Below are 27852 nucleotides of genomic sequence, written 5' to 3' on the forward strand. Positions count from 1 at the left end.
AGTGCAGTTAACTTTATGTGAAGTTGATAGCTGAAAATCGTTAGATGACAATTTAGTCAAACTTGTCAAATCATTTAATTATTTTCAACTATCAACTTCACATAAAATTAACTGCACATGAGTTTCCACAAAAAAAAAAAAAAGTTTTCAAAGGTAAATAAAATTAGCCCCTGTTGGCTGTTGCCATAATATACAAAGCGAAATTTAGAATTGGATATTTACGTTTCGAACCATAACGTTGATTTGTATGAGAAAAATGAAAATGATGAGGACCAAATACGCTTAATTTATAGGACATTATTCTGTATTAATTTGGGACCCATGCCATGCTATGCTGCTAAGATTAAACTCTAATAGCATATACAATTGGTAAGATTTTGTAATTTACAAATTCCCCCATCGGGAGCAAAATTTAAACCCCAAACTCCTCCTTTCCCCACCCCCACCACAAAAAGAAATAACAGGAACTAAAATTAAAGGTTCCCAATGGTAAGAGCCCTGATATTCCTTGAAATCACATTTACAAATCATTGGAGGGTTCCTAAAGACTAAGTTTCTTCCATTAATAGCTTTCATGTTATTTCTATTTTCAATTCCTTTAACCATAATTTTGGACTTGTGTTATATATATTTATATTATTGCTCCATTTCAATGAATCAACTTGTGAAGAAGTGCAATTAGAAACAAGGTCATCATCACCCGATTGGTAGTTAAAGTGCAAGCAGAAGATATATAGTGGGAACCAACTAAATGAACTGTGCCAGTTCGCTCGTCCCTCACTTTAATGGTTGAAGAACCTGTCATGCAACAAAAATGATATTATTACATGTAAGAAGTCAATTCTAAATTAAAATTGAAATCCTGTAATTTTATTACCAATTCTAACCCAAACCTAAATGACTTGCAAACAGATAATGCGACCTGACTTTCTTTTCAAAAAACCAAAAAATGATACTCACAGTTGTCTATAAATAAGTGACCGTAGCTCACAAGAGGGGCAATCGGGAGGAGGATCTTAGCATCCAAATTCAATTCTCGTCAGCATATCTTCATCGTGTTTTTCTTTTATTTTTCATGGGTAACTAATTCTTGGTCAAAGTTAGGAGCTCTGTATATGTTTTCTATGGATGATTAATCAAAGTTTATTTCATTTTGAAGTCTTGCATTGATCTATTTTATGATTGAGTTATTCGTTCTTCATTCGAATTAGTGGTATTAAAAGATATTCAAATCTCTTTTTGAATTCTTTTATTATAATTGAAAAATTTGATATTTGAATTATAGCTTGAAAACTCTCTCACATGACTATTTGAACTCGGCTAGGAATAATGGTTTAATTAATGTGCGACATAGACATGATTTTTAATCACTCTAATTTTGAATAAGTGATATATAATTTGGATTAGAACAACTTTTGAAATCATGTTTTCTTTTAAGATTTAACTGGACAAAATTAGCTTAAATACGTGACGTAATTCGACCTAAAGACTACTTTTAAATCCTATTTGAATCTAAACTCAGTTTTTGTACTTAATATCTTAATTAATTAAAGTGATGTCTAATTAATGCTTGAAAAACTGAGGAGCCAAGGAATTGTAAATCAGTTACTAAAGGTTTTGTCGTGAAAGATCTTTGCAAATTTCAAGATAAATAAACAAGATTGGTTTTCCTAAGAGCATAAGCATCTCCAAAGCCCTTGACTCTCCACTGTCTTTCTCAATTCAAATTTCAAGTCTCTGTCTGCAAGCATCCAAGATTCTAAGATTCCTCATCAATCCAGGTTATTTTAATCTAATTATGATTTTAATATGATAATTGCTTGTTCAATCCTTTAATCTTCATGAGAACGATATCCACTCACTGTGGTATTAGTTGTGCGATCCGGTGCACTTGCTAGTATATGTGAGCTTCGATTTTTGCTCATCAGGTCATCTGGCATCCCCCAAAACCACTACAAAGCAAAGAAGCTAGTTTTGAAATTGGGTCTAAATGTGGTGAAAATTGATTGTTATTTGAATAGTTGCATGTTGTACTACAAGAAGGATACAAACCTTAATGAATGCAAATTTTGTAGATCACCGAGATTCTAAGTTGAGAGGAAACAGATTGGTAAATGTCAGTTAAAGAGAATTCCACTTAAACAGATATACTACATGCCCTTAATCCATAGGTTGAAATGATTGTATGAATCGATGAGTCCAGCCCCTCACATGACCTAGCATAGTAGCAACAAGAGAGATGATGGAATCATGAAGCATCTGTCACACGGAAAAGCTTGGAAGTATTTTGATTGGATCCATCCTACATTTGCAAGCAAGCCCAGGAACGTTAGACTAGCTTTGTGTTCTGACATATTTGCACCGAATTCTAATTTCAGTAACGCGTACTCTTGTTGACCCGTAGTCATGAAACCTTATAACCTGAGTCTCAAAATGTGCATGAATGACCCATACATGTTCCTAACTTGCATCATACCTGATTCCAGCAATCTAAAGGCCAAAATAGATGTCTCTTTGCAGTCCTTGGTGGACGAGTTACAAGAGTTGTGGATACATGGTGTATAAACGTATGATATCTCGACAAAGAGAAACTTCCAACTACGGGTTGTGTTAATGTGAACCATTAATGACTTTCCTGCATACGACATGTTGTTGGGTTGGTTTACTCAGGGTTGAATGACATGTCCCATTTGTATGGAGGATACATAAGCATTTTGGTTGACAAATGGCGGTAAGAATTTGTGTTTTGATTGTCTTCTAAGATTTCTCGACATGGATCATCCGTTTTGGCGCAATAAGGACTCGTTCAAAAAGAATAAAACTGAACAAGAAGAGGCACCTGTGAAGTTGTATGGTAGGCAAGTTTGCAGCATGTCAAAAGAATTCTATGGATCATCGATATCGGGACAGGTCTGAGACCTCCAAGATATAGCAGGGAGCATAATTGGACTAAACGGAGTATGTTTTGGGAGTTGCCTTATTGGAAAGACAACTTGGTTCGACATTGTCTTGATGTGATTCACATTGAAAAAATGTGTTTGATAACATTATGCACACAATAATGGATGATGAGCAAACAAAGGACAACGATAAGGCTATGTTAGACTTGATGGACATTTGCAGGCGGCCAGTTTGAACTTAGACATAATTGTTAAGAGAATAATCAGAATCAAATTAGATCAATTAATATCATTTGTATTTATATAGCGTATCTGTATATTAATTGTAGGATTCTATGCTTTTATTACTTTGATTCTTCTAGCAGCTATACATACCCTTTGTACATTGTATTTTTCCTCAGACTGAATAATACACAAAACACTTTCTTTAGATTTGGTCTCTTGTTTATAACATGGTATCAAAGCATAGGTTTTTTTTTTCTATGAAAATTAGTTCATATCCCCGTTGTTTTTCCTTCTCCGACAATGTTCTTTGGCCTCACTTTTCGTTTACTTTTCGACGCTTTGGTTCGTCACTCTCGTTACCACCATGTTCGCCTCGCCGCCATCCGCCTGCCGGACGCGCCTCCATGAACCGTCGAAAGACGCTGCCGCCACCAAGTTCATCTCTTTCCAGATTCATCTTGAGCAGTTAGATTGGGCCTTCGATCAAACGGCCCAAAGCCATACACATGTCGCCTTGCAGCTGATCCGTTCCAACCCGACGGCCCGCTCATGGACTCAACCCGATCTGGTTAGCTGACCCACGTGTTTCCTTCCTCCATCTAGACGCTGCCACGTGTCACTGACGTGTAACCTTCCGACGCTGCCATGTGTCCTTCTTGGCTGACGTGGCTATTGACGTGGCATCTGACGTGGCCGCTGACGTGGCAGACAGTGGGACTCTCCCTAAGGTTTTTTGGTGAGCTATGTTCGATTCTACACTTCGATTTTTCCTTTTTTTTCTCCGAAATTGCAGTCTTCTCTCCTCTCTTTGATCTATGTGTCTACTATTATAGAAAAGTCAAATATTTTTACTGCCACAGACAGAAAGGATAAATGCTGTCGAAACTGTAATAGTTCCGGGCACTTCTTCTCTGACTGTCCTTTTGTTGAAGGTCGCACATGCCACCAAAAAGGTCACATTAGTTACCATTGTTCACAGTTGTTCTGCCATTATGGCAAGCTCTCGGGACATTTGATTACTATCTGTCCTACTCGCACACCACGTCTTGATCAACTCAAGTGTCATTCTCGTCCCAACTTCTCTAAGATTGTGCCTGATTCTACTGTTGCTGCTACTACTGAATCGATCACCTCTACTCCTCTCAACCCGTCTCCTGTCTCTCTATCTGATATTGCGTCTCTTCTTCAGCATCTTCTCTCCCTTTCTGATAATACCCCTGCTGCTTTTTCGACTCCTCCAGGTAATTCTAAATGGTATTTTGACTCGGGTTGCTTTAATCACATGTCTCTGTTGCGTAATCTTTTCTCGTCTCTGTCTACCACTACAAATGCACCTTCTGTCAATACTGCTAATGGTTCCCTCTTGCATGCAACATACAAGGGTTCTATCTCCCAGTCGACTCTTAATCTTTCTGACACTTATTATATTCTCAAATTAAACTTTAATCTTATTTCTGTTGGTCAACTTGTTGATCTGGATTTTGATGTCACTTTTTTCATTTTTTGTTGTCGTGTATAGATCCTCGGACGGGGACAAATCATCGGGACTGGGCATAAGGTCGGAAGGTTGTTTGAACTCGAAAATCTTCATATTCCTCCTGTACCAAATCTCTGTGCTGCTTCTTCTCCATCTACCCTTCACTTATGGCATCAACGTCTTACCCACAGCTCCTTAGGAAAATTGCGTCCTCTTGTGTCTCAAGGTGTTTTGGGTCAGGTTCCAAATGAATTTTTTGATTGCATTTCTTGTCAAACTGCCAAACAACCTGCTTTATCTTTTCACAATAATTCCTCTTTTGCTTGCTCTTGTTTTGATCTCATTCACTCTGATGTTTGGGACCCCGCTCCCACTGCTTCTATGGGCGAAGTTTGATACTTTGTACATTGTATTTTTTCTCAAATTGAATAATACACAAAACACTTTCTTTAGATTGGTCTCTTGTTTTTTACAATAATAATGGGCGGTGGGTTAAACTAAAGGCGGTGTTCTTTCTAACGAAGGACCAGAGACAAAATGTTTGTAGGTGGATTAGAGGATTAAGATTTTCTGATGGTTATGTCTCTAACTTAGGCAGGTGTGCAAACGTGTCATAGGATAAGCTTGCTGGGTTGAAGAGTCATGATTATCATGTATTCATGGAGTCTTTGCTTCCGGTCGCATTCAGAAAACTTCCAACCAACATCTAGAAACCCCTCACAGAAATAAGTAAGTTTTTTAGGGAGTTATGTGCTACAAAACTTAATATTAATGACCTCACAGTCATTGACAAGAATATTCTCATCATACTTTGTAAGCTAGAGAGGATATTTCTTCTAACTTTTTTTGACGTTATGAAACATTTAACATTCCACCTACCGTACGAAACAATACTATATGGGCCGGTCTAATTTCGATGGATGTACCCATTTGAGAGGATGATTGATTCATTCAAGCGAATCATGAAGAATAGAGCTCGGATTGAGGGCAGCATCTGTGAGGCATTCCTAGCTAAGAAAACTTTTGCATAATTCAAAGCTCTTCCTCTTCCTCCTCCTCATCTTCTGCTTCTTCTTCTTCTTTTTTTTATCATCATCACCACCATCTTCTTTTTTTCTTATTCATCTTTTCTTTCTTGTTTTACCTTCTCAAGTTTCTTCTTCTTTTACTCTTTCTTAACAAGAAAAAAACAAAAAAATCAAACAAAAAAGAAGAAAAAATACATAATGCTGTAAAATTACTTGAAAGAGGATGAACTTACATTCATTCAACTAAAAAAAAGAAAGAAAGAAGGAAAAAAAAAGAAGAAGAAAAAAATGCAGCATTAGAGAAAACATTTTTGTATAGTTGCAGCAAATTTCGGGGTAAAACTAAGACATTTAGATGTATTATTTAAGAATTTTCGGTGGATTTCTACTGATAAATTCTGCATAATTCAAAACTCTTCCTCTTTTTCCTCCTCATCTTCTGCTGCTTCTTATTCATCTTTTCCTTCTTGTTTTACCTTCTAAAAAAATACATATTATTACAAAATTAACAGAAAGAGGAAGAGGAAAAAAGTGCAGCAACAACAACAACAATTAAAAAAATGACCAAGAGGATAAAACACGGGAATATGAAGAAGGAACGCGAAGAAAAATGAGGAAGAGCACAAAGAAGAAGAAGAAGAAAGAGGAGGAGGAGGAACGCGGAATACAAACGTTGGAGGAGGAACGTCGTGATTTCACGCGTGCATTATGAAAGTGAATTTTATTGGATTATGATTAACTTGTATAAACTTATATGGCAAAAAGACTTATATATATAGCAGATCTCTAAATATTTTTATTAAATGTAAAACTTTATTCTTTAATTTTACCATCTTTTATATCATTAAGTCAAAATTTAAATATTCTAAGAGGCCAAAGTAGCTGTTTAGCCTTTATTTCCAATTCATGATTATACTTCAAACAATTAACATTTTTTTTTGCAGGATTAACCAACAAAAATGCTTTCGAATTATTTAAACGCTAACAAAAATATACCCGAATTTTATTATCGACAAAAATACCTTTAAATAATTTAAAAACACAACAACAATACCTAACAGTAAATATATATTTTTAAAAAATGTCTTAAAGATTGAATTTTAATATGATATGTTACAAGCATAATTAACAAAATGAGATATTATTATTATTCTTAAAATTTGGTATTTTTTTAAGTATATATTTTGTTGTGATTTTTTAAAAATATTATTAGTTGTTAACAAAAAATTACAAAAAATATATACGCAACGAAAATTACCAAATTTAAAGATAATAATATCTCATTTTTTAATCATGCTTGTAAAAAATTACATCAAAATTCAATTTCTAATGTATTTTTTTGAAAAATATATATTTAATGTTATCTAACATTAAATATGTATTTCTATCTAACATTAAATATGTATTTCTCAAAAATTACATTAGAGATTAAATTTCGATGCAATATTTTGCAAGCATGATTAAAAAAATGAGATATTATTATTCTTAAAATTTGGTGTTTTTTATTAAATATATATTATTTTGTGATTTTTTAAAAGTATTATTAGTTGTTAACAAAAAAATTATAAAAAATATATACTTAACGAAAAATTACTAATTTGTATGTATAATAATATCTTATTTTATAATCATATTTATAAAAAATTGTATTAAAATTTAATTTTTAAAGTAGTTTTTAAAAATATATATTTATTATTGGATATTATTGTTATGTTTTTAAATTATTTAAAGATATTTTTGTCCATAATAAAATTTGAGTGTATTTTTGTTAGCATTTAAATAATTCTGTGACATTTCTTGTGGTTAAGCTTTTTTAAAAAAAGAAAAAAAAAAAAAAACAGCAGAAGTGCAGGACACAAGACAAAGTGCGAGTGCAGTTACGCTTTCCATACGATTTGTTACGTATCAGGGAGACCTAACCAACAAACACAATAAGCCATAAACAATTGAACATTGAAACAACAGCACCACCCCCGGATCCAATCTTGCCGGAGAAATAAAACGCGGCGGTGGCGTCCCCACCGTGGTAACTAACTTTCAAAGCCTTTTAACCTAACAACCGATTAATTAAGCTAAGGAGTAAGGATCCTTCTGAGTTCCGACTACTTTGTGTTGTGTTGCGCGCATCGGAGGGAGAGATGTGGGTGTTTTACCTGATCTCGCTGCCTCTAACGACGGGTATGGTGGTAATGACTCTGAGGTACTTCGCTGGGCCCCACGTCCCTCGCTACGTCCTCTTCACCGTCGGATACACCTGGTTCTGCTCCCTCTCCATCATCATCCTCGTCCCCGCCGACATTTGGGATGTAAGTTTCAAACCCTTCTTCTCTTCTTCCGATTTCAATTCACGATCTGCTTTCGTTCTTGTTCATCGCTTGCAACTGTGTTGAGCTGGATTGCTTGATTGCATAATTGCTAGCTTTGTTTGATAAAGGAATTAGAGTTTAAGGGAGTCGAATCGATCTTAACTACCAGCTAGTAATTGTTACGCTTGTTGTTTTGATAAAACTTGATTCCATCCCAAACCCCTCTGCTTGGTAGGAAGAGATGAATGTAATGTGTTCTATCACTAACCATTTAGTTTAATCATAATTTTGCCATTCCAAGCATTTAAATTCACTTGGACTCTATTTCGCCGAACTCTATACAACTGATGTGAATGCGCCTGGCGCCTGGTGGGTGGAGGGGGGAGATAAGGTTCGCGAACGAAAATGGTTGTAGTGAGAGATTGAATCGCTTTAAAACCGAGGGAACAAATGCAGGTATTAGATTGCTTTTAACATAATTCCTAGATGCTGGTAATGGTATATGGAAGCGAATGTGTAGCAGTATCCAGACAATGTTTCCGCCTTAGGTAGTCTTAACTTTTGGAAATTACTTGGGCATGAAGATGTTCTTGATATCTGGGTTTTAAGTTAGAAGCTGGAAGAAAGATTTACAAGCATGAGTGTAGAGCAATTTACTTTAAGAATTGTACTGAGTGATGAAAATATTTATGCTACATTCGTTTTGTGGGCAAGGCAGCTGTATGACTTTTTATTTTGTAGTTTAGCTTGTATCAATTAAATCAAAGTTGTCATTCATGGTCACTTTGCTGCAATCTACTTCGACTAAATAGTTCTTGAGCTACTAAAGTAGCTATTTTCCCCTTCCTTCTTAAATGGAAGATGCTTGGAACTATAAGATAAGGAGTAGTGTGGTTAATTTGTCTTTATACATCATATTGAGGATCTTTATCCTCCATGTCCTTTGTAATATCCTTCTTTTGTTAATAATATTTATATAATGATTTTTTTATTACACATGCAGACATTGTCATCTCAACATACAAACAGAGGCATTTCTTTCTTTTGGAGCTGGTCATATTGGAGTACGTTTTTGCTCACTTGGTACGCTTAATGTAAAGAATTTATTATATGTTTGCATCACTTCCACATATGACTGTTTTTCTGCTCTCATTGCCAAACAGAGCACACTTCCAGAACTTGTTTTGAGTAAGCTGTCTGTGCACTTTGTCATGTGTACGATATTTGATCAAATCAAGTCAAAGTAACTATTTGATGTGAATGTATATAACCTTCATAGGCACTCATGATTAGATTAGTGTTATTTTTCTTTTGGTTGGAAACTTGGCACTATCTATCTGTTGGTATCTCTTCTACTCAATTTCCTTATGTAAGGCACAATGCATGCTGACCTTTTTCCCACTACAGATCATACTTTGAACTTTACCAGAAGAAATGGTGAACTGCACAACATGATTTGGTTATTATTTACAATAGTAAATTTTAAGCGATATTATGTATGTGGCCAAAATGCTATTTTGCTTTGTGTTGCTCTCATATGCTTGCCTTTGTACTAAGCATGATTATTTCAAGGAATTATTTAAGTAAAATTTACATATTAGAGATGCAAATTTCCTCATTTTAAATTATTTATCCTAAGCAGGGCTGTGGTGCCCCTTATTCAGGGTTTCGAAGATGCTGGGGATTTCACTGTATCAGAAAGATTGAAGACTAGTGTACATGCTAATTTGCTCTTCTATCTAATTGTGGGATCCATTGGCCTGTTTGGGCTTATTCTTCTCATTATGATGCACAAGACCTGGTTGGTTCTCTTTTCTTATCCTTTAACCCTTTCTAAAACTTTTTTTAAATGTAGATTTTAGTTGGTTGTAGTATGATGTTCGCCCTAAGTTAGTAATACCATCTTATATCTTTATTTTTATTTCTTTCCTTGGTTTTTTAATATTAATATTCTTGTTTTTGACTGTATATACGGTTTCCTTAAAGGCATGCATAAAAATCAAAGGCTTATGTGGTTTTTATTTTCTTGTTTGTAGTCTCATGATTTTAAATAGGAAAAATTGGAAATTAGGAAAACAATATAAATCCTGTTTCCTATTTTTATTTTTGTTTTTAATTATTTATTACCTCAACGAGAGCTCTAGTTGGTTTATACTTTGGTGTAAACAGGAAAGGAGGTCTTTTGGGATTTGCTATGGCTTGCTCAAATACTTTTGGACTTGTTACTGGTGCATTTCTTCTTGGCTTTGGTTTAAGTGAAATTCCTAAAACCATTTGGGTAAATGCTGACTGGACCACCCGCCAAAAAGTTCTTTCTCACAAAATTGCCAAAATGGCTGTCAAACTTGATGATGCTCACCAAGAACTTTCAAATGCTATTGTTGTAAGTGGTTAAATAAAGTTCTTAGGAAATTTTGTTATATAATTTTACCATTACAAAAGGAATCAGTATAAATGGATTTATTGAAAGTTTTGGATTTTGATAAAGTCCAATGTAGTCAATTGGTCAATTTAGCTGACCCACCTTGTTAGCTTTCCTTAATGTTTTGTACTCGCACCCAAGTTCCGATGGACTTTTCTTGTTTGAGTCGTTTCTTATATATATTTTTTTAAAAGAAACTGACTGTAGAACCTTTGCTACTAGTTGGCTGCACCAGTTGGATTTATATAAGTTATTGGTACATTAAACATATAGTTATTCTGAAACTTATATTCAAAGTAGGAATTGTTCTTCATGGAGCTGATTTTTGTTTTCTGTTTAGTATCTGTTGTCTTGGTTCTCCCCTTCTCTTTCTTAGCAAAAACAAATAGATTGTTTGTGACCTGTTGGAAGACTATTAAGGGGGTTGTTGATTCCAATTTATAACCAGGCAACTTCATAAGTTGCCTTTGCCATTTTACGCAAGTATTAATGCTTGTCAGAAGTATATAGGTGGCAGTTTTGGTGTATCCTATATTATTGGAATTGACTATCTTTTCTGTACATGGAGCATCACATGTAGAAATTATCATTATTTTTATTTGTTTGTGTGAGTTAGAGGAGGATGTAATATAAGGATAGATTTTCAGACAAAAATGCGTCCTTATTCTACACACTTAATCCAAGAAAAAATTGTGGAGCTTGAGGTTTATTGCTTTATTTCTATAGGTTGCTCAAGCAACATCGAAGCAAATGTCCAAGCGTGATCCTTTGCGGCCGTATATGAATGTCATTGATGATATGATTGCTCAAATGGTAAAGATATTACATCATTTGATTAAGGATTTGTTCTTGGTTATACAAGTTTTAACCTTTAGAATTTCAGTTTAGGGAAGACCCCTCCTTCAAACCACAAGGTGGTCAATTAGGGGAAAATGATATGGATTATGATACAGATCGGAAGTCAATGGCAACATTAAGGCGTCATCTTCGGAGTGCTTCTGAGGAGTATCAAAGATATAAAAGGTAAGAAGATGACCAATCCCGCCTCTTATTGGTGTTATTTACTTTTGAGGTTGTTCTGGAATATGGTGTCTAATACATCAGCAGTTAGTGTAGATTCAATTTATGGTCTTAGAATTACGATAAACACCCATCATATCACTTCATTAGGTCTTTCTCATTTAAAGTAAATACACTAATCAATCTTATAATTTCTCTGGTTAATTCTGCTTATTAATTTCAATATTTTGGTTTTTACTTGCACATGGGAAAGTTCATTTTTGCTTCATAGCTTCTACAAATATAAGTGACCTTGTAAAACCTGGCTTTTTTATGCTATCCTATGGTGAAGTGTATTCTTTCATGCTTACTATAGAATTAGAATCATTGATTTTATGTATGGTGAGAGTGGATATGCTGGCTTCTTAATTATTTAGTTGTAGCTCTTTTTAACATCCTTGCAACTAAGGTCACTTAAAATTTTCCTTCAGCAATAGCCAAATTTTATTTAATGCTGTTGCTCATGCAGTGAGTATGTGACTTATGTACTTGAAGCCCTTGAATTGGAAGATACAATTCAGAATTATGAACGGCGCATCTCAACTGGATGGTTTGGTTCAAATTTTGTTTTTTCACTCTGATGTTGTCTTATAATATATTGCATGTTCTTCCAGATGACTCGACAATTTATGCTTTAATTTCAGGGAATATAATTCAAGCATTAGACCTGCTCGGACTGGCAAGTTGGGATCCCTATTTGATACTTTAGGTAATTGTGAGAATCATTATTTAGCCACCCGCTTCTTCCTAACTTCACAGAATGTTTCTTCGCTGCATCTGCAGTAGCAGTGACCTTTTTTAATTGGTTAAAAATCTGCTTTTTATGTGTCACCAATTTTGGGTTTTGTTTCCATACCAGTCCCTAAACATGGATTTGAATCCTCTCGTTTATCCACAAGCCAATCAACTTCATTTATGGCATTAGGTAGTGGGCTTCTTTAGTTAGATCATACTCCGGTAGGTGGTAGCCCCATAGGGTGACCAGTCCACAAAGCTGTGACTCTATTTGATTTTAGGGACTTCTTTACGAATAATTGCGTATGTTGGGACCGATTTTAAAATTTTTGTCATGTAGGTAATAGTTCATATAATTATTCCTATAACCTACATCTCTTTTGATGAGTATGCAATATTTTGAGATTTGAGTTCTAATTATTCTCTGCAGAATTTTTCTGGCGATGCATTTTGAGTAAACAAGTTGCAAAAGGCCTGGCTGTTATCCTCGGTACCATGTCTGTTGCGATTCTTTTCGCAGAGGCAACTCTTCTGCCCAGTGTTGATCTATCACTTTTCTCCATTCTTATAAAATCTGTTGGAGGACAGGAGGTGTTTGTGCAGGTAGACCAAGTTTGTCTTAGATTTTGGTTTTCTCTAATTTGAACATTGAGATGCTGTATACAATTTTTTTTTCTGACATATTGAAAAGAAAGATTTTTATGAAGATTTGAGCCATGCATGCATACTATGAAACAGAAAATAACTCATTGAATTGTTTGGAGTCTGAATTATCAATGATTGGAGACATACCCCTAGAACTAATATGTGCAACAAATCTTGACTTTTGGAAGAGATGCATTTACTAAATAAAGAATTCAATCCATGCATGCTGTTCTTGTTGCTCTGATGATTTTTGATAGTTTGTTCTATCATCTGGCCTTCATGTGCCGGTGACTCGATATAACATTTTAAGGAAATCTGAAGTCTATTATTTCTCCTCTGCCTATTTAGCTCTCTCTCTCTCTCTCTCTCTCAAAAAAAAAAAAAATGATCCAGAGGCTTTTTAATTGGTACTTCTATGCAGCTACGGTAGCATCACGAACAAGGCCATTGCAACTGCTTACATGTTTCTTTTGTTGTCCCTGTACTGTCAGATGTTACTTTATTCGTAAATTGTAATAATTTGAATCACACGTTATTTAATGTTTCTGGTGACTCTCTGGTCTTCAAAAGGTTGCATGACATTGTATCTTCAATTTCTTCCTTAGGTGTTTGCTTTTATTCCTCTCATGTACATGTGCGTCTGTACATATTATTCGTTGTTCAAAATTGGAATGTTGATGTTCTACTCATTGACACCCAGACAAACCAGCTCAGTTAACTTGCTTATGATATGTTCGTAAGTATTATTTATTCATTTACATTACTACTCCCACTACCCTTTATGTTTGTTACTTGTTGCTCTTAATTACGAAATGAATCACAGTATCCTCATTTTACTTTTCCCAGGATGGTGGCTCGTTATGCTCCCCCAATCTCTTACAACTTTCTTAATCTCATTCGTCTCGGTCATAAGAAAGTGACTGTATTTGAGAGGGTAATTTCTTTATCTTATAAATGGACTGAAATCGCTGCATTGTTGTCTACTGTGAATAACTTTCTGTTGCGTCCTAATAATCCTGGAAATAACTGTTTCATAGTCCGAATCATTGGATGCATAACATGTTACATGACTGTCACAGACTGTAACTATACTACTATGTATTCATAGGTTTATTTGCCTAATATTATTCCTCTTCTTTATGTTCTCTTCTAGATACAAATAACTTATTTTTCTGAGCATACCATGATTTTACTGTTCTGTATTTAGTTTTACACAAATTGTATGTTCGTTCAAAGTGGGCTAGAAACTGCTAAATTATCTGAAGTCTAAATTTTTCATCAGAACATGTTTACTTCCTTCTTGGTATTTCATTTTAACCGGCTACACAATGTGGCTATTATTGCAGCGAATGGGGAACATTGACAATGCTGTCCCTTTCTTTGGCGATAAGTTTAACAAAATCTATCCACTTATTATGGTTGTATACACACTTTTGGTTGCGAGCAACTTCTTTGACAGAATGTTCTCCTTTCTGGGGAGCTGGAAGAGATATATCTTCAAAACCGAAGCTGAGGATAGGGATGGGTTTGATCCATCTGGAATAATTATTCTTAAAAAGGGTATGTAAGTGAGGACTTACAATGCTGTTAAAGGACAGAAATACAATATCAGAAGTATTAAATAATGATTTTCTGATACTTGCACATTATTTATTGTTGTGTTATTTGCAGAGCGGTCTTGGCTTGAACAAGGTCACAAAGTAGGGGAGCTGGTTGTTCCACTGGCAAGGAATTTCAATGGTGTTGATATTGAATCAGGCAACAATTTTAAGGTAACATGGACATGCCCCCAAAAAAGTGGAAACGAATTTTACTTTATTTTTTAATTGGGTATAAAGTATGCTTTTTATTCCTGAGGTTTGTGATTTTTTTCCAAAAATGCCCCTAATGTTTAATTTCATTCAATTTTGTCCCTAACTTCGATTTGTGTCAAAATTATCCTTGGTGGTTAACTTCATCTAAAACATTAGGGATAAAATTGAAAATGTCCAGGGATAACTTTGACACAAATCGAAAATGTTAGAGACAAAATTGAATGAATAAAAAATTTTAGGTTTAAAATTGAATCAAATTAAACGTTGGTATTTTTGAAGAAAAGCACAAACGTTATGGACAAAAAACATACTTTATCCTTTTTAATTTGTCATCTAACATATCCAATTTAAATTAAACCTAGTTGTTGTTTCAATAGAGACTACTATTTCTCTATTGCAACAAGTCTCTACTCACCTCATGCCTTGTTTGTTTAGGAGACGAATGGCATCGAAATGAAGACAAGTTCCAAGTTAATCTCCGAGGAAACAAATGGAAGTCTCTCTAAAACTTGGAAGGAAGAAACAAGCAGTAGATATGGTTCGAGCAGGGAGGCTATCAGCAACAAGTATGCTGCCATTAGGGAGCAGGGTAAACCGAAACCCGAGGAAGCCATGGCGGCTTCTTCGAATTCAGAGCTCGATGAAGGAAATGATAGTTCGAGTCATAGCATGGGACGACCACCTTTGGGTTTGTCTTCGACTTGGCAAAACATGAAGACAGGTTTTCAGAATTTTAAGGCCAACATAGGAGCCAAAAAATTTATGCCGTTAAGACAAACACAAATACAGGAAAATAATGTCTCCCATGCTTCCTCTTCTGAATCCCTTGATGAAATATTTCAGAAACTCAAAAAGCCTTCCTCGGATCAAGTTAATTATCATGATGATAATTGAGAGTTGTGACGGAGGCACAATACATGTGGTTCCTTTTGGGAAGAATGTGCACGTTCTCTTAACATTGGGAATGGTGGTCCATATTCCATAATATCATGTACAGTAATGGGAAAATCGTAAATGTTGATGTTCACAGAAGTGAATTATAACTAATTCCCCAATTCAGAGTAAAATGGGCATGGGAAAGATATATTGATATTGTGCTACACAGGAACTTGTATACATTAGAAATCATATCTCATACAAAAAACATCCATCCAGTGGTGAAAGAATACAAATTGTACCAGTTGATTGCAATGAAATGTTGTCTGGCTTGGATTCGGAATTTCATTTTTTAGATTCATGATTTAGCAGCTATCGAGCACTATTGTTTTTTCTTTTTTTTTTTTTTTGAGATTTATTTCGTACTTTTTCTTGTGAATTTACTCCCCCAATTGGGTATAAGATGAAATAAAATCCAAATTCTGGCTAAATACTAGTTCTCTACGGTTGCAATTAAAGTGGGTTGGGACTTGGGAGTTAAGGATGGTAACACCATCTGAACTTTCGGGTACCCGTCTCGTCCCAACACGATTAGATGAAATAATTATCCAATCCAGCACCGGCTGAGTTGTAAAATCGCTTTTATCCATCTAATACATATATGATATAATGATAATTATTCCATAAAAAAATTAATATAAAAACATAATGTTATAAATACGATTTTTGTTAAACATACATGTATATTGTTATTCATTCATACATGTATTTTGATGTTATATTCTAAATTTTATTAATACAAACTAAAACAATGGCAAAAGTATATTTAAGATGGGTAAATACTTAAAGAGTGAGAGTACAAATTTCCAATGCACATGAGTAGGAGTGAGTCAAAATCTGAATAGGAAAACATAAGACCGAGCAGGATCAGATATTGCCAAAATTCGTCCATTGTCATCCCTGTTAGGAGACATCTATCTAGGAATTGGTGTAGGCTGTGGAGTGAGATGCAAGAAGCGAGTAAGATTTTATCCAAGTGTGATTGATATCTAGTTAAGTGTGACAAAGATGAAGATGTTGAGATGGATAAGTAGTGATATAGGTATGAACAAAACAAGAAATGAAAGTATAACAGAGAAGGTTGAAGTAGTGCCTATTCTAAAAAAGATGATATAATCTCATTTCAGGTGACGAATAATAGAGAAAGGCCTAAAATGATCATACAAGAGGTGGACAAAGGAGATTTACGAATCAATATTCTTACTGTAGACATGATACATAATAAAGCACAATGCAAATGACATTGTTTAATCTGGTAGCCGATCCCGTCTAGTAGGATATAGATTTGTTGTATTGTGTTGTTGTGATTGATATCTAATTGTTCGATGTGGTTGGAACTTGGAACAGTTTTGCAGCAATAGCATCAAACCGTGAGACCACACATAACCTCTGCTAAATTCCACAGCACAGAGCTGGATTCAAGAGTACTTGACTAAGATCTAGGCTGCGAATTTTATTCAGAGGAAAAAGCAATAGATTTCAGTATTATATGAATGAAATAATTTTATTAATCTAATAGTAAAATCCTAGAGGATTCGGATTCAAATTACAATGATAATATCCCTTTTGCAATCGAAATGTAAAGAAAGAAAGACTCCAAGTTCCCTTTTTCCTTTTATTTTTTGGTCCACAGCGAGCCAAACTTGAAATCCACCGAATTATGATATTATATGCAACATAAACATCACCACCAACCCTTTTTTGTTTGGTGGAAAATAAAATAAAAAAGAAACCACTAAGCTCGTCCTTCCATTTGAGTGATGGAATTCTTGGAGTCCTTTTTATTAGTCAACTTAAGAACCTTTGACCAAAACCCATCTTTTTTCTTCCTTCCCCATCTTTCTCCACTCCCATGATCCCTCTCTCTAACTCTTCCCCTCGAAGCAAAAGCAAGCGATCTACTCTTCTTCAAATTCAACCCATAATTGAAACTTACCATACAAGAAACCGAATCCCCCGCCGCATGGGATGCGTTTCGCCGGAACTTGACTCCACGGTTCCCCGATAAAACTTTATTCGATGATGCACAAACACTGACATCGACACCAGAAGAAAATTGTTGAGGAGAAGTAGGAGAAGAAGGAGGAGAAGGATAAAAATAAGTAGGGTCAATAAATTTGTTGGTGTTATGGTTGTTGGTATAAAGTTGTGAGAGTTTGTCCCTTAAACATGAAGAGCACACACCGGGTACTCTCTTATCATTTGGATGATCCTTACACCCGGATCCACACTCTGACAACTTCATTTGATTTCTTCTTCTTCTTCTTTCAACAACTCTTACACACACGCTTGTGCATTGTTATCTTAGTGGTTTTTAAATTTATAGAGATTCAACGGTCAAAGATAACACACAAGCACACGTGTACATTGGAAGGTTCCTATTGGTTGCTTCATCTAAAATCACAACTCAAAAAGAAAAAAAATCAACTAGGAAAATAAAGTTTTAATACTTATATTATTATTATTATAATAAATTTAATTTTAATGAATTGATAATATAAAAATTTTTATATAATAATTTATTTTTTATTATTATTTATACAATTAAAATTAAATATACAAAATTATTTTAATTATCAATATATTAAAATTAAATTTTTATAATATTATTTATCAATATGTAATCTACTAAATTAGTCAAAATGTAACAGTGTTATAATTAAGAATAAGAATGAGATTATTGTGTTAAGACAGCGTTCAATGTAATCCATCTTCTAGATTTCATTTATTTCTTTATGGAAAGGAAGTGACATATGCATGTATATGCACAATCTCGATGAAGATTTATTAGTATTTATATCACAATTTCACGATCCATAATATTGCTACATGGTTATTATGTTTAAATATATTACCTATTTTATTTACTTTTTGTCTTTTTGATATGAATAGGGATTGTTTCCTTTTTTCAGTTATACGGTAGCAAGTGTTTTTCCTTTTTCTTTCATTTGTTAGCCAAAGTTACTTTTTCTTTTCTTTTTACTTTGACGCAATAGAATTTCGCGTTGAGCACTTTTAGAAATATGTGTATCACAAATCTTCATTCAAGTCATGCTATTTATAGAACACTTTTTAACTACGTCTCTTATGAAAATTCTTAAAGAAATATATATAGTACGTAGTAAAAGTAAAAAAATAAATAAATAAAACTCATAGGAATTTTAAGGCAATTTTAGTTTATAACATCAAATCTCAGGATGAATTAGCGTAGTTATAACTCTTAAGCTGAATTTATTAAATTTAAAAAAATTGTAGTATATGTGATCAAATTATGTACGTTATTTGAGCACGATGGTATTTGACTCAACTCTTTGCTAACTTGATTGTTCTCCTTTCTCGTTTAGTTAATAAAATATTTATAAAAAATATTATTCGTATACCAAAATTAACTACCAATATATTTGTGCATAAATATATATATGATTTAATTTATTTTTAATATGTATTTATATTTCAATATATATTTTATATTAATGGCTAACTTCTGTAACTGATTTTAGTATACACTTAACATAGTCGAATATTCATATCATTGTTAGTTGATTCAAACAAAAAGTTAATAATGCAACTTGTTAAAAGAAATTAAAAAATCAATAAAGTGACAATTCAAGCTCACTAATTGACTATCATTCATGTTTACATACATACTCTGATTAACGAATTTCTCAGGTTCTTGGACCGGGTCTTACCCCCCCTAATCTTGAGTCTTATGAGCTTATTAAATACTTATCTGGAAAATATAATAAAATCAAATAAGATTATTCATTATTGGTAGGTTGAATATGTGGGCACAAGATTAGATGGAAAATATAATTTTTTGAAATTTGAAAATGGATCACGAGGCGACGGCAGCCTAATATTATTAATAATTAATCTACAACATCAGCATGTGATAAGATATTAAGATATGATAAGTATATATTATATGGCGATATTGGTCCACGGACTATACATATATTCAATTTAAAACAATCCTTGATTGGCATATACATTCAAAATTTGTATTTAGTTTCTAATGTGAATAGGTTCTTAAAACTTGTTAAAAACATGTTTTTTCCATGATGGTATAATTTTATTTAAATATTTTTCAATAGCGATGTTTTAACGTAAATTCGAGTTTTACTAAATAGGTCATAAGAGCTGTTAATATAATCAAAGAAGAGCTTTTGAAGCAAAAAAAAAAAAATAGTTACCATATGGGGAATATATATCTTGGCATTAAAAAAATGAATTCCTTATCAAATTCAAGAGTTTTGGTACATTTTAATTATTTTTGTAGCAAAAAAATTACATTTTCCGCTTATTTAAATTATTAATTTTGAAATAATTTTAAAAATTTATAAAATTTGTGCTAAAATTACAGTAATTGGATACAAAAAGCGAAGTACCGGTATTTTTATAACATAAAAAATATTTCAACTTGAAATCACTTTTAAATAAAAACTAAATATTTTTAATTCATTAATGAGTTGTTTTAAGTACATGGACAAAACATACATAATGCTACTTGTGTTGTTAAAGTAGTTGAGAAAAATAGCAAATATTGAGTTGGTATTTGGTGAGAATGCATAGAATATAATTGAATGATCAGAATCCTCAAAGGACAAAATATGTTGGAAAAGAAAAGCAATATGTGTATGTGTGTGTGTCTCACACGAAACTGAAAACCAACGTGTGGTGTGTTGCCTAACCCTATCGTTTTAATTTGCTGGTGGGGTCAATAAATGAATAATTAATTAATTATTCATGCACCAATGGTTTTGGTTTGCAATTGCATGGAAAAGTTTGAAGTTTCACATGCTAATGTTCTCTCAAATGAGGACGGGACCATATTACATAAAACGGCGCGCAATGGTCCTCGTTTTGATACAATTTCCAATTGGAATTTGAGAATATATAGGAAGGAACTCCGTGTGTATTACGAAAATGGTTTTAGTAGAAGACAATAAAAATTAGCTACTTAATAAAAAATACAACGACGTTATCCGTGTAAAAAAATCAATAACGAACTAAGAGTCATTTGTATAAAATATAAATTAAAATACTATGAAAAAAAAATGAGAGAACGAGTGAGAGAAAGAGAGAGAGGATGAGAAACACAGGGAACTAGAAAACATGTAAAAATTTTAGGATTTGGAATTGAGAAAAATACCAACGGTTAAAAAATGAGTCTTTCTTTGTCTTTTTTGATAATCTCTCAGAAAATATTACGAAGAATGAATTATTTCATCTGTTCAATTGGACTGGACGCATTAACGACATCTATATATCACGAAAACAAAAAGGTGGTAATATGTATATTTTGTGTTCATTCAATACACAACGAAAAGTGGTTCTCTGAAGGCTATAATAGAAATGAATCGTATGAGGTTGAGAGGAAATGTTGTGTATGTGGGAGAAGCAAAGTATAGAAGGACAATTGAGACAAAGGTTTCAAAAGATAGTTCAGGAAGGAGGTGATAGTTGGAACTGTTGGGTATATGATATGAGAAGATGACAAAATCTTATATTTGTGTAGTGGTTTTAAGGTACGATTAAATCGCTTTCTTTAGAGAGATATTTGTCCCCACACTTAGTTGTTATAGGGTTGATGAAAATACTCTCTCAGGATACAATAAAACCTAAGAATTTTTTAATTAGCAATAGTAAGAAATTTTCAACTCTCTTGAACAAAGAAAATCTCTTAATAGTTGAGTAAATTGTACACTTAGTATTTGTATATTTGAAATAGTGGATAAGGACTTATTTATACATATTGCACGTAGCAATTATGATTAGTTACGTATACAAATGGTTGTGTCTTTTCTATTGCCAATAGATACAATGTTTTGAACATACACAATCCTTAAAGAGTTGCGTTCCTTTAGCCAATAAACACAATGTTTTGAACATACACAATCTTTAAAAGATTGTGTCCCTTCAACCAAATGGTACTAAATGGTTAGTAACCGTTTATTAATATTAATAATATTAATAATAATATCAATAATATTAATAATATTAATTAATCAAATTTGTAAATACCCTTCAATCTCCCACTATTTACAAAATTTAAATGTCATACAAGTATATGCATAAAGAATGTGTCACTAAGATTAAACATTCTTTTAGTGTAAATTTTAAAGTTCTAACGAAGTAATAGGTGTCTAATCGATTAAACCTATACTACATATGCTAGTACCAAAAATCACACACATTACTTATACCCTCCAAGTTCAAGAGTTTACAATTTTAAGCACTTATATGACTTTGTGCTCATCCTGGTTTCATGAATATTTACGAGAATAAAATCTCTAAAATTCTCGATTAGAGTGGCACCACTCTTATATTCATATAGGTGGAATCTTTTGATAGATAATATTATCATTCCATTAAGAGTTTAAACTCACCCTCCTAATTTATTGTAAATAGCACTAAATCCTATACCTTAGTGCTCCAATTGCTAAATAACTTGTTATTACCCATTAAACCTTGAAACTAGTGGTCTACTAGAATAAGGTTGGATTCCCATCATTTAGCAATAATAGGTTTTAATCCCATTTTAGCAGTAGTCTCTTTGATTTTATCCCTTGACAAATCTTTAGTCAAAGGTTAGCTAAATTTCCTTGAGATCTTACATAACTGATGGTAATTACACCATCATCTATTAGTTGTCTCACAAACTCATGTCTCAAACTTATATGTCTAGACTTTTCATTATAAACCTTATTATATGCTCGAAACATGGTTGATTCACTATCACAGAAGATTGAAATGGCTGTCGTCTGCTGTGGCCACAACTTTATATCATATAACAAATTTCTTAACCATTCCGCTTCTTTACCTGCGACTGATAAAGTTACAAACTCAGCCTCCATAGTAGAATGTGTAATACATGTTTATTTCTTTGAAGCCCAACTTATTGCTCTACCACCTATGGTGAAAATCCATCCTGAAGTGAATTTGTTATCACTAAGATTTGTAATCCAACTTGCGTCGGAATAACCTTCTAAAACTGTGGGATAATCACTATAATGTAATCCTAAGTATATGGTTTTCTTGAGATAACCAAAAACTCTTGTTATAACTTTCCAATGTTGATTGCTAGGCTTTCCTGTAAACCTTGATAATTTGCACACTGCAAATGCTATATCAGGTCTAGTACAATGTATTGCATACATTAAACTTCCTATAGCACTAGCATATTGTAATTGTGCTATAGGTCTTCCCATGTTTCCTTTTAATTTAAGATTAGGATCATACGGCGTATTAGATTCTTTAATTGTGAGATGATCAAACTTTTTCAATACCTTTTTGATATAATGAGATTGACTTAAAGTAAAGCCAACTTCATTCTTATGCACCTTTATGCCTAATAATGTATCAACTTCATTCAAATCCTTCATCTTGAATTTATAAGTTAGATACTCCTTCGTTATACGAATTTCTTCTAAATGTGTTCCGATGATTAACATATCATTAACATATAAACAAATGATTACTCCATAATCTTTAGTAAATTTTGAGTGAATACATTTATCCACACTATTATGTGAGAAGCCATTTGATAACACCACTGAATCAAACTTCTCATGCCATTGTTTAAGCGCTTGTTTTAGCCCATACAGAGACTTAATTAATTTGCAAACTTTCTTTTCATTTTCGAGTAACACATAGCCTTCCGGTTGCTTCATATAAATTTCTTATGAAATATTAGTATCATTTTGGAAATATTCTGAATTAGAAGTTGAATCATTGATAAATTTATTTTCAATAAATTCTACCTCTTTTGATTCAACAACTACATTAGACACTAAGTCTAATATAATTTTGAACATATCCTATAAAAGTGCATTTTATGACTCTTGGCTCCAATTCGGTTCTCTTTTGATCAGGAACTCGATAAAAGGCTAAATACCTCCACACTTTTAGATGATTCAAATTAAGTTTCTTCCTTTCCAAATTTCATAAGGAGAAACCTTTATATGTCTTGATTTGAATCTTTTCAAAACTTTCTTTTCTTTTTATTGGTTTTGTCTTCACCAATATGATTCACTTTAGAACTTTGAGAGAGATACACAGCATCATGTTTTCGAGTTTCCTCCTCTATATATATATGCCTTAGTAATTTCTCAATTGTGAAGTGCTCACCAAGATGTAAAAGTTTCTTCCTATAACCATTCCAAGATGAAGGCAATTTTAAAATAATTGCTCCAACCTGTAATGATTCAGGGATCACCACTTGTAGATCACGAAGTCTACTTACAAGGATTTGTAATTCATGAATTTGATCCATGACAGGCATAGTATCATTCATAATAAATTCAAAATATTTCATCATAATAAACTTATCTGTTCCTTGTCGTTCGGTATTATACTTTTCTTCCAAAGATTTCCAAATCTCTAATGGTGATTGAATTGACATGTAGAGATCATAGAGTCAGTCTGATAAAGTATTGAGAATATGACCTCAACATGCAAAAGTATCTTCATCACGTTTCTTCTTCAATTGAACAATCTTTTCTTTCTTTTTCGGTGTGAAATTTTCAGCGGAATCAACAATTGGTGTAGTCTTTGGGTCAATCACATATGCAAGATTGAGAACTGAAAGAAGAAACATCATCTTGTCCTTCCAACGGTTGAAGTTTGTTCCATCAAAGCGATCTAACTTGACAAACTCTTGATTCATAACCTTGAACGTAGTGTTTTGATCTTGTGCCATCTTTAAGAAATATCTCTCTAAAATTGTTGGGTATATGGTATGAGAAGATGACAAAATCTTATATTTGTGTAGTGGTTTCAAGGCACGATTAGATCGCTTTCTTTAGAGAGATATTTGTCCCCACACTTAGTTGCTATAGGGTTGATGACAATACTCTCCCAGGATACAATAAAACCTAAGAATTTCTTAATTAGCAATAGTAAGAAATTTTCAACTCTCTTGAACAAAGAAAATCTCTTAATAGTTGAGTAAATTGTACACTTAGTACTTGTATATTTGAAATAGTGGATAAGGACTTATTTATACATATTGCACGTAGCAATTATGATTAGTTACGTATACAAATTGTTGTGTCTTTTCTATTGCTAATAGATACAATGTTTTGAACATACACAATCCTTAAAGAGTTGTGTCCCTTTAGCCAATAGACACAATGTTTTGAACATACACAATCTTTAAAAGGTTGTGTCCCTTCAACTAAATGGTACTAAATGGTTAGTAACCGTTTATTAATATTAATAATATTAATAATATTAATAATATTAATTAATCAAATTTATAAATACCCTTCAGGAATAAGACAAATTCTCAGCCTTAGAGAGAAGATAACCAAAGGCAGGTAGCAATGACGGACCCAAAAAATTTATGTTTGGGGGCAAAAATAATATACATTACAATCAAAAGATACATTAATCTAAATTCAAAAAAATAAAAATGCACATTAATTATTCGAATAAAAAAAATAAAAAATTATATATAATAAAATAGAACGAAAGATATTTTTTAAAATATTTTTTCATTATTATTTCTATAAATAAAAAATATATATTCTAAATTAGTAAATTGATCAGTTGTCTTTAAAAATTTATATGCAACATAATTACATATAATAAAATAGAATGAAAGATAAACAAATAAATAATAAGCATCACTAAATTGAGAATAAAATAAAATATATAAATTTATAAAGAGAATAAAAAATTAGATTAATACCTAAACTATAATTGCTTGAATTATAATTTGTAATTAAAAATATCGAAAAGAGAAACAATGAAATTGAAAGATACATAAAGTCATAAAGAGTTATATTAAAAAAATAGAGAATTTAAAATTTACCTTTTGATAAAGAAAAGATAACCATTAGAAAAGGAATAGAAAAAGAAGGTTGAAACTAAGAAGAGAATTTAAGAGAACAAATGAGTGATGACTGCTGAGATTTGAAAATGAGAGAAGACTAAATTTGATTATAATAGAAAGATAAAGTGGATTTGAGACTTTAAATAATTGGACTAAATTTATTTGTAATGGGATCGTTTAAAATTTAAAATGGGGACATATTATATATGTATATATTTTTTAAAAGAATAAAAAATAAGAGTGGGGAAAAATGCCCCCTATTACACTACCTGGGTCTGTCCCTGGCAGGTAGAGAAACTAACGAGGCACCAAAAAGAGTCAGACCCGCATGAAAATGGGTGGACGAAGAAAGTGAAAGTATCGGTGGTGAAAGAAAATCTGGACTAGCTACAGAGAAGTCTAGTTGGCGGTACGATGAAGGCAATTGATTTTAGTTCTTTGAAGGAGATGATTGGAAAAAACCGGCATCAAGTTGTCCAAGTACGGGAACTGGGAACCTATAAAGTTCTTTTGACTTTTGATTCTGTATCGAATACGGAAGAAGCATATACGTTTAAAATGAGTAGTCTCTTGTAATTCTTCCATAGTATATGGAGATGGGATGAGACAGAGCGATGTGAAACTCGAAGAGTGTGGTTAGAATGTTACGGAGTTCCGTTACATGTGTGGTCAACAGATACCTTTAGTATGTTAGGAGGCCAATGGGGAGAAGTAGTCGGTTGTGACGAAGTGATAGAATCGTGCATGTCTTTTAGTATTGGATTAGTATAAATTGATACTTGTATCATGTATATGATTAATGAATGGGTTCATATCACAGTAGGTATTAGTGGATTCGATGTGCTATTGAAAGAAGTGGGACGGGAGGCTTTTAGATTAAATTGTTATGAAGAAGTTAATGAAAAAAATGACTATAGCTGTGAACAACAAAGAACAGTTGCGAAAAGGGAGTATGCGGGTACAAGCTTAAGGAGTGCACGGACTACAAAACCGACGGTTTTCAACGACCAGAAAGCCGATATGGTGATGGGGGAGCTAAGGAAATACGGAGAAGATGAGCGCATGTTGGTAATTCCTGAAATTATTTTGAATGAGTGGATTAATGATCATTCAAAACAAAATCAGGTAAAAATGGTAGCATATCAACCAATTTATGAAGGAATTGAAGGGAGAGCGAATTGTGTGGGATGTGATTATATTACTTATGAAACTGACTCTGAAAATATAGTTATATGGGTTTAAAAGATAATTTTAATGGGCTAGAAAAGAGGGGCAAAAGGAATAAGAAAAAGAAGGTTCTTTGTAGGCTTGGTGCTAAGCCCAACAATTTAAGGATGTCCAAAAAAAGTAGGAAAGGATCCTTGGGCCCAGTTTTCTCAATCAATCAGTTAGGTGATGTTGGGTTGGGTGTAGAATCTGAGTTAGGCTTGATAGAAATGGAGAACGGTTTCTACGATAGGGATAGGCACACTAGGAAAGGGTCTATGGCAAGTGTGCAAGAAGATGCATCTGTGACACTTGCGCTGGAGATCGGCGCGGAGGTGACCGAGGGAGACCAAATTGGTGTTAAAGGAGGAAAGCTAAAGGCTAACCATGGTAGAGGAGGCTCAATGTGGCAAGGGAGATGCGCAACCCCTGATGCCGCCTATGTTGGGTCGTGAGGTGGAGGAGGAGTTGGTGGCGGAGAACCAAGCCGCCACTCTCCCGGCAGTGACATTGAATGAAGAGACTGGTAGGTTGGGTGTGTATTTTGACGATGATGGTGCGAAAGACGTTGATGAAGGAACGAGTGATAGGGATGACATTGTGAATGATAGTGGCATGGGTTCCGGCAAAGGGAACAACATTGACAAAGACAGAGGGGGAGCTGTCGGAACACGATGAAGAAGTAGCTAAGAAGAGAGTTGTTGATGATGGTGGTTCGGATAAGAATGAAGGAAGTAAGGAAAACATAGATAGTATATTGGAGGAGCATATGCTTGAAAATAGAAAAATTTGGAACTTCGCGTTGGAATCAGGGTCAATTTTATACAATGAAGAAGATGATATCATGGCTATTCTCCAAGCACAAAATGAAAAAATTGCTCAGAAAAAAAGATTGGCAAAACAGAAAGAGAAAGCAAGACGCTGCAGACCCAAAAATAAAAAAAAGTGTGTAATAATTTATTAAAATAATTTTATTCTTGGAATGTTAGGGGGTTGAAGGGTGATGAAAAATTGAGCATGGTCAAAAACTTCAAAAAAAATTAAAATTGAATATGTTAGGCTTGTTTGAGACAAAAGGCAGGTAGTGACGAAATTTGATGTAATAAAAATTTAGGGGAGTGATACTGCAGGATGGGAATATGTTGGGTCAGAGGGTGCTGCGGGTGGTTTGCTATTAATTTGGTATGAAATAATATTTAAAATGAGTCTTTGTCATAAAAGGGAACGTTGGTTGTGTATTGAAGGGGTCTTATTAAAAATA

General features: G+C 33.4%; 2 protein-coding genes across 5 annotated transcripts; one reads left to right on the plus strand and one right to left on the minus strand.

Moving 5' to 3' along the window:
• Positions 1 to 7472: 7472 nt before the first annotated feature.
• Positions 7473 to 15835, plus strand: LOC148577177 (uncharacterized). 4 transcript variants are annotated; one of them, XM_088501536.1, is made up of 14 exons: positions 7473 to 7936; positions 8940 to 9019; positions 9579 to 9737; positions 10106 to 10319; positions 11085 to 11171; positions 11242 to 11381; positions 11887 to 11967; positions 12062 to 12126; positions 12583 to 12755; positions 13403 to 13533; positions 13644 to 13731; positions 14144 to 14357; positions 14469 to 14569; positions 15047 to 15835. In XM_088501536.1, exons 1-14 carry the CDS (start codon positions 7769 to 7771, stop codon positions 15503 to 15505), a joined length of 2160 nt encoding a protein of 719 aa, XP_088357662.1. In that variant the 5' UTR covers positions 7473 to 7768; the 3' UTR covers positions 15506 to 15835. The 4 variants fall into 4 exon arrangements, with proteins under 4 accessions (XP_088357662.1, XP_088357664.1, XP_088357665.1 ...); XM_088501538.1 differs by having other exon boundaries at positions 8940 to 9000; XM_088501539.1 differs by having other exon boundaries at positions 7521 to 7936; positions 8940 to 9000; positions 9601 to 9737.
• A 6590-nt stretch (positions 15836 to 22425) lies between these two features.
• Positions 22426 to 23001, minus strand: LOC148577178 (secreted RxLR effector protein 161-like). Its single transcript, XM_088502852.1, has one exon. It carries the CDS (start codon positions 22999 to 23001, stop codon positions 22426 to 22428), a length of 576 nt encoding a protein of 191 aa, XP_088358978.1.
• Positions 23002 to 27852: the final 4851 nt, after the last annotated feature.

Source organism: Arachis ipaensis, chromosome B1 (genome assembly GCF_059453495.1).
Source record: "Arachis ipaensis isolate K30076 ecotype BB chromosome B1, ASM5945349v1, whole genome shotgun sequence".
Lineage (NCBI taxonomy): Eukaryota > Viridiplantae > Streptophyta > Magnoliopsida > Fabales > Fabaceae > Arachis > Arachis ipaensis.

Bases quoted from the DNA above. Each gene is read 5' to 3' on its own strand.
- LOC148577177 (XM_088501536.1), top strand. From the start codon at position 7,769: ATGTGGGTGTTTTACCTGATCTCGCTGCCTCTAACGACGGGTATGGTG. The intron at 10,320-11,084 runs GTAAGTGGTTAA...TTATTTCTATAG, and splicing joins AACTTTCAAATGCTATTGTT to GTTGCTCAAGCAACATCGAA. The intron at 13,732-14,143 runs GTAATTTCTTTA...CTATTATTGCAG, and splicing joins AAGTGACTGTATTTGAGAGG to CGAATGGGGAACATTGACAA.
- LOC148577178 (XM_088502852.1), bottom strand. From the start codon at position 23,001: ATGTTAATCATCGGAACACATTTAGAAGAAATTCGTATAACGAAGGAG.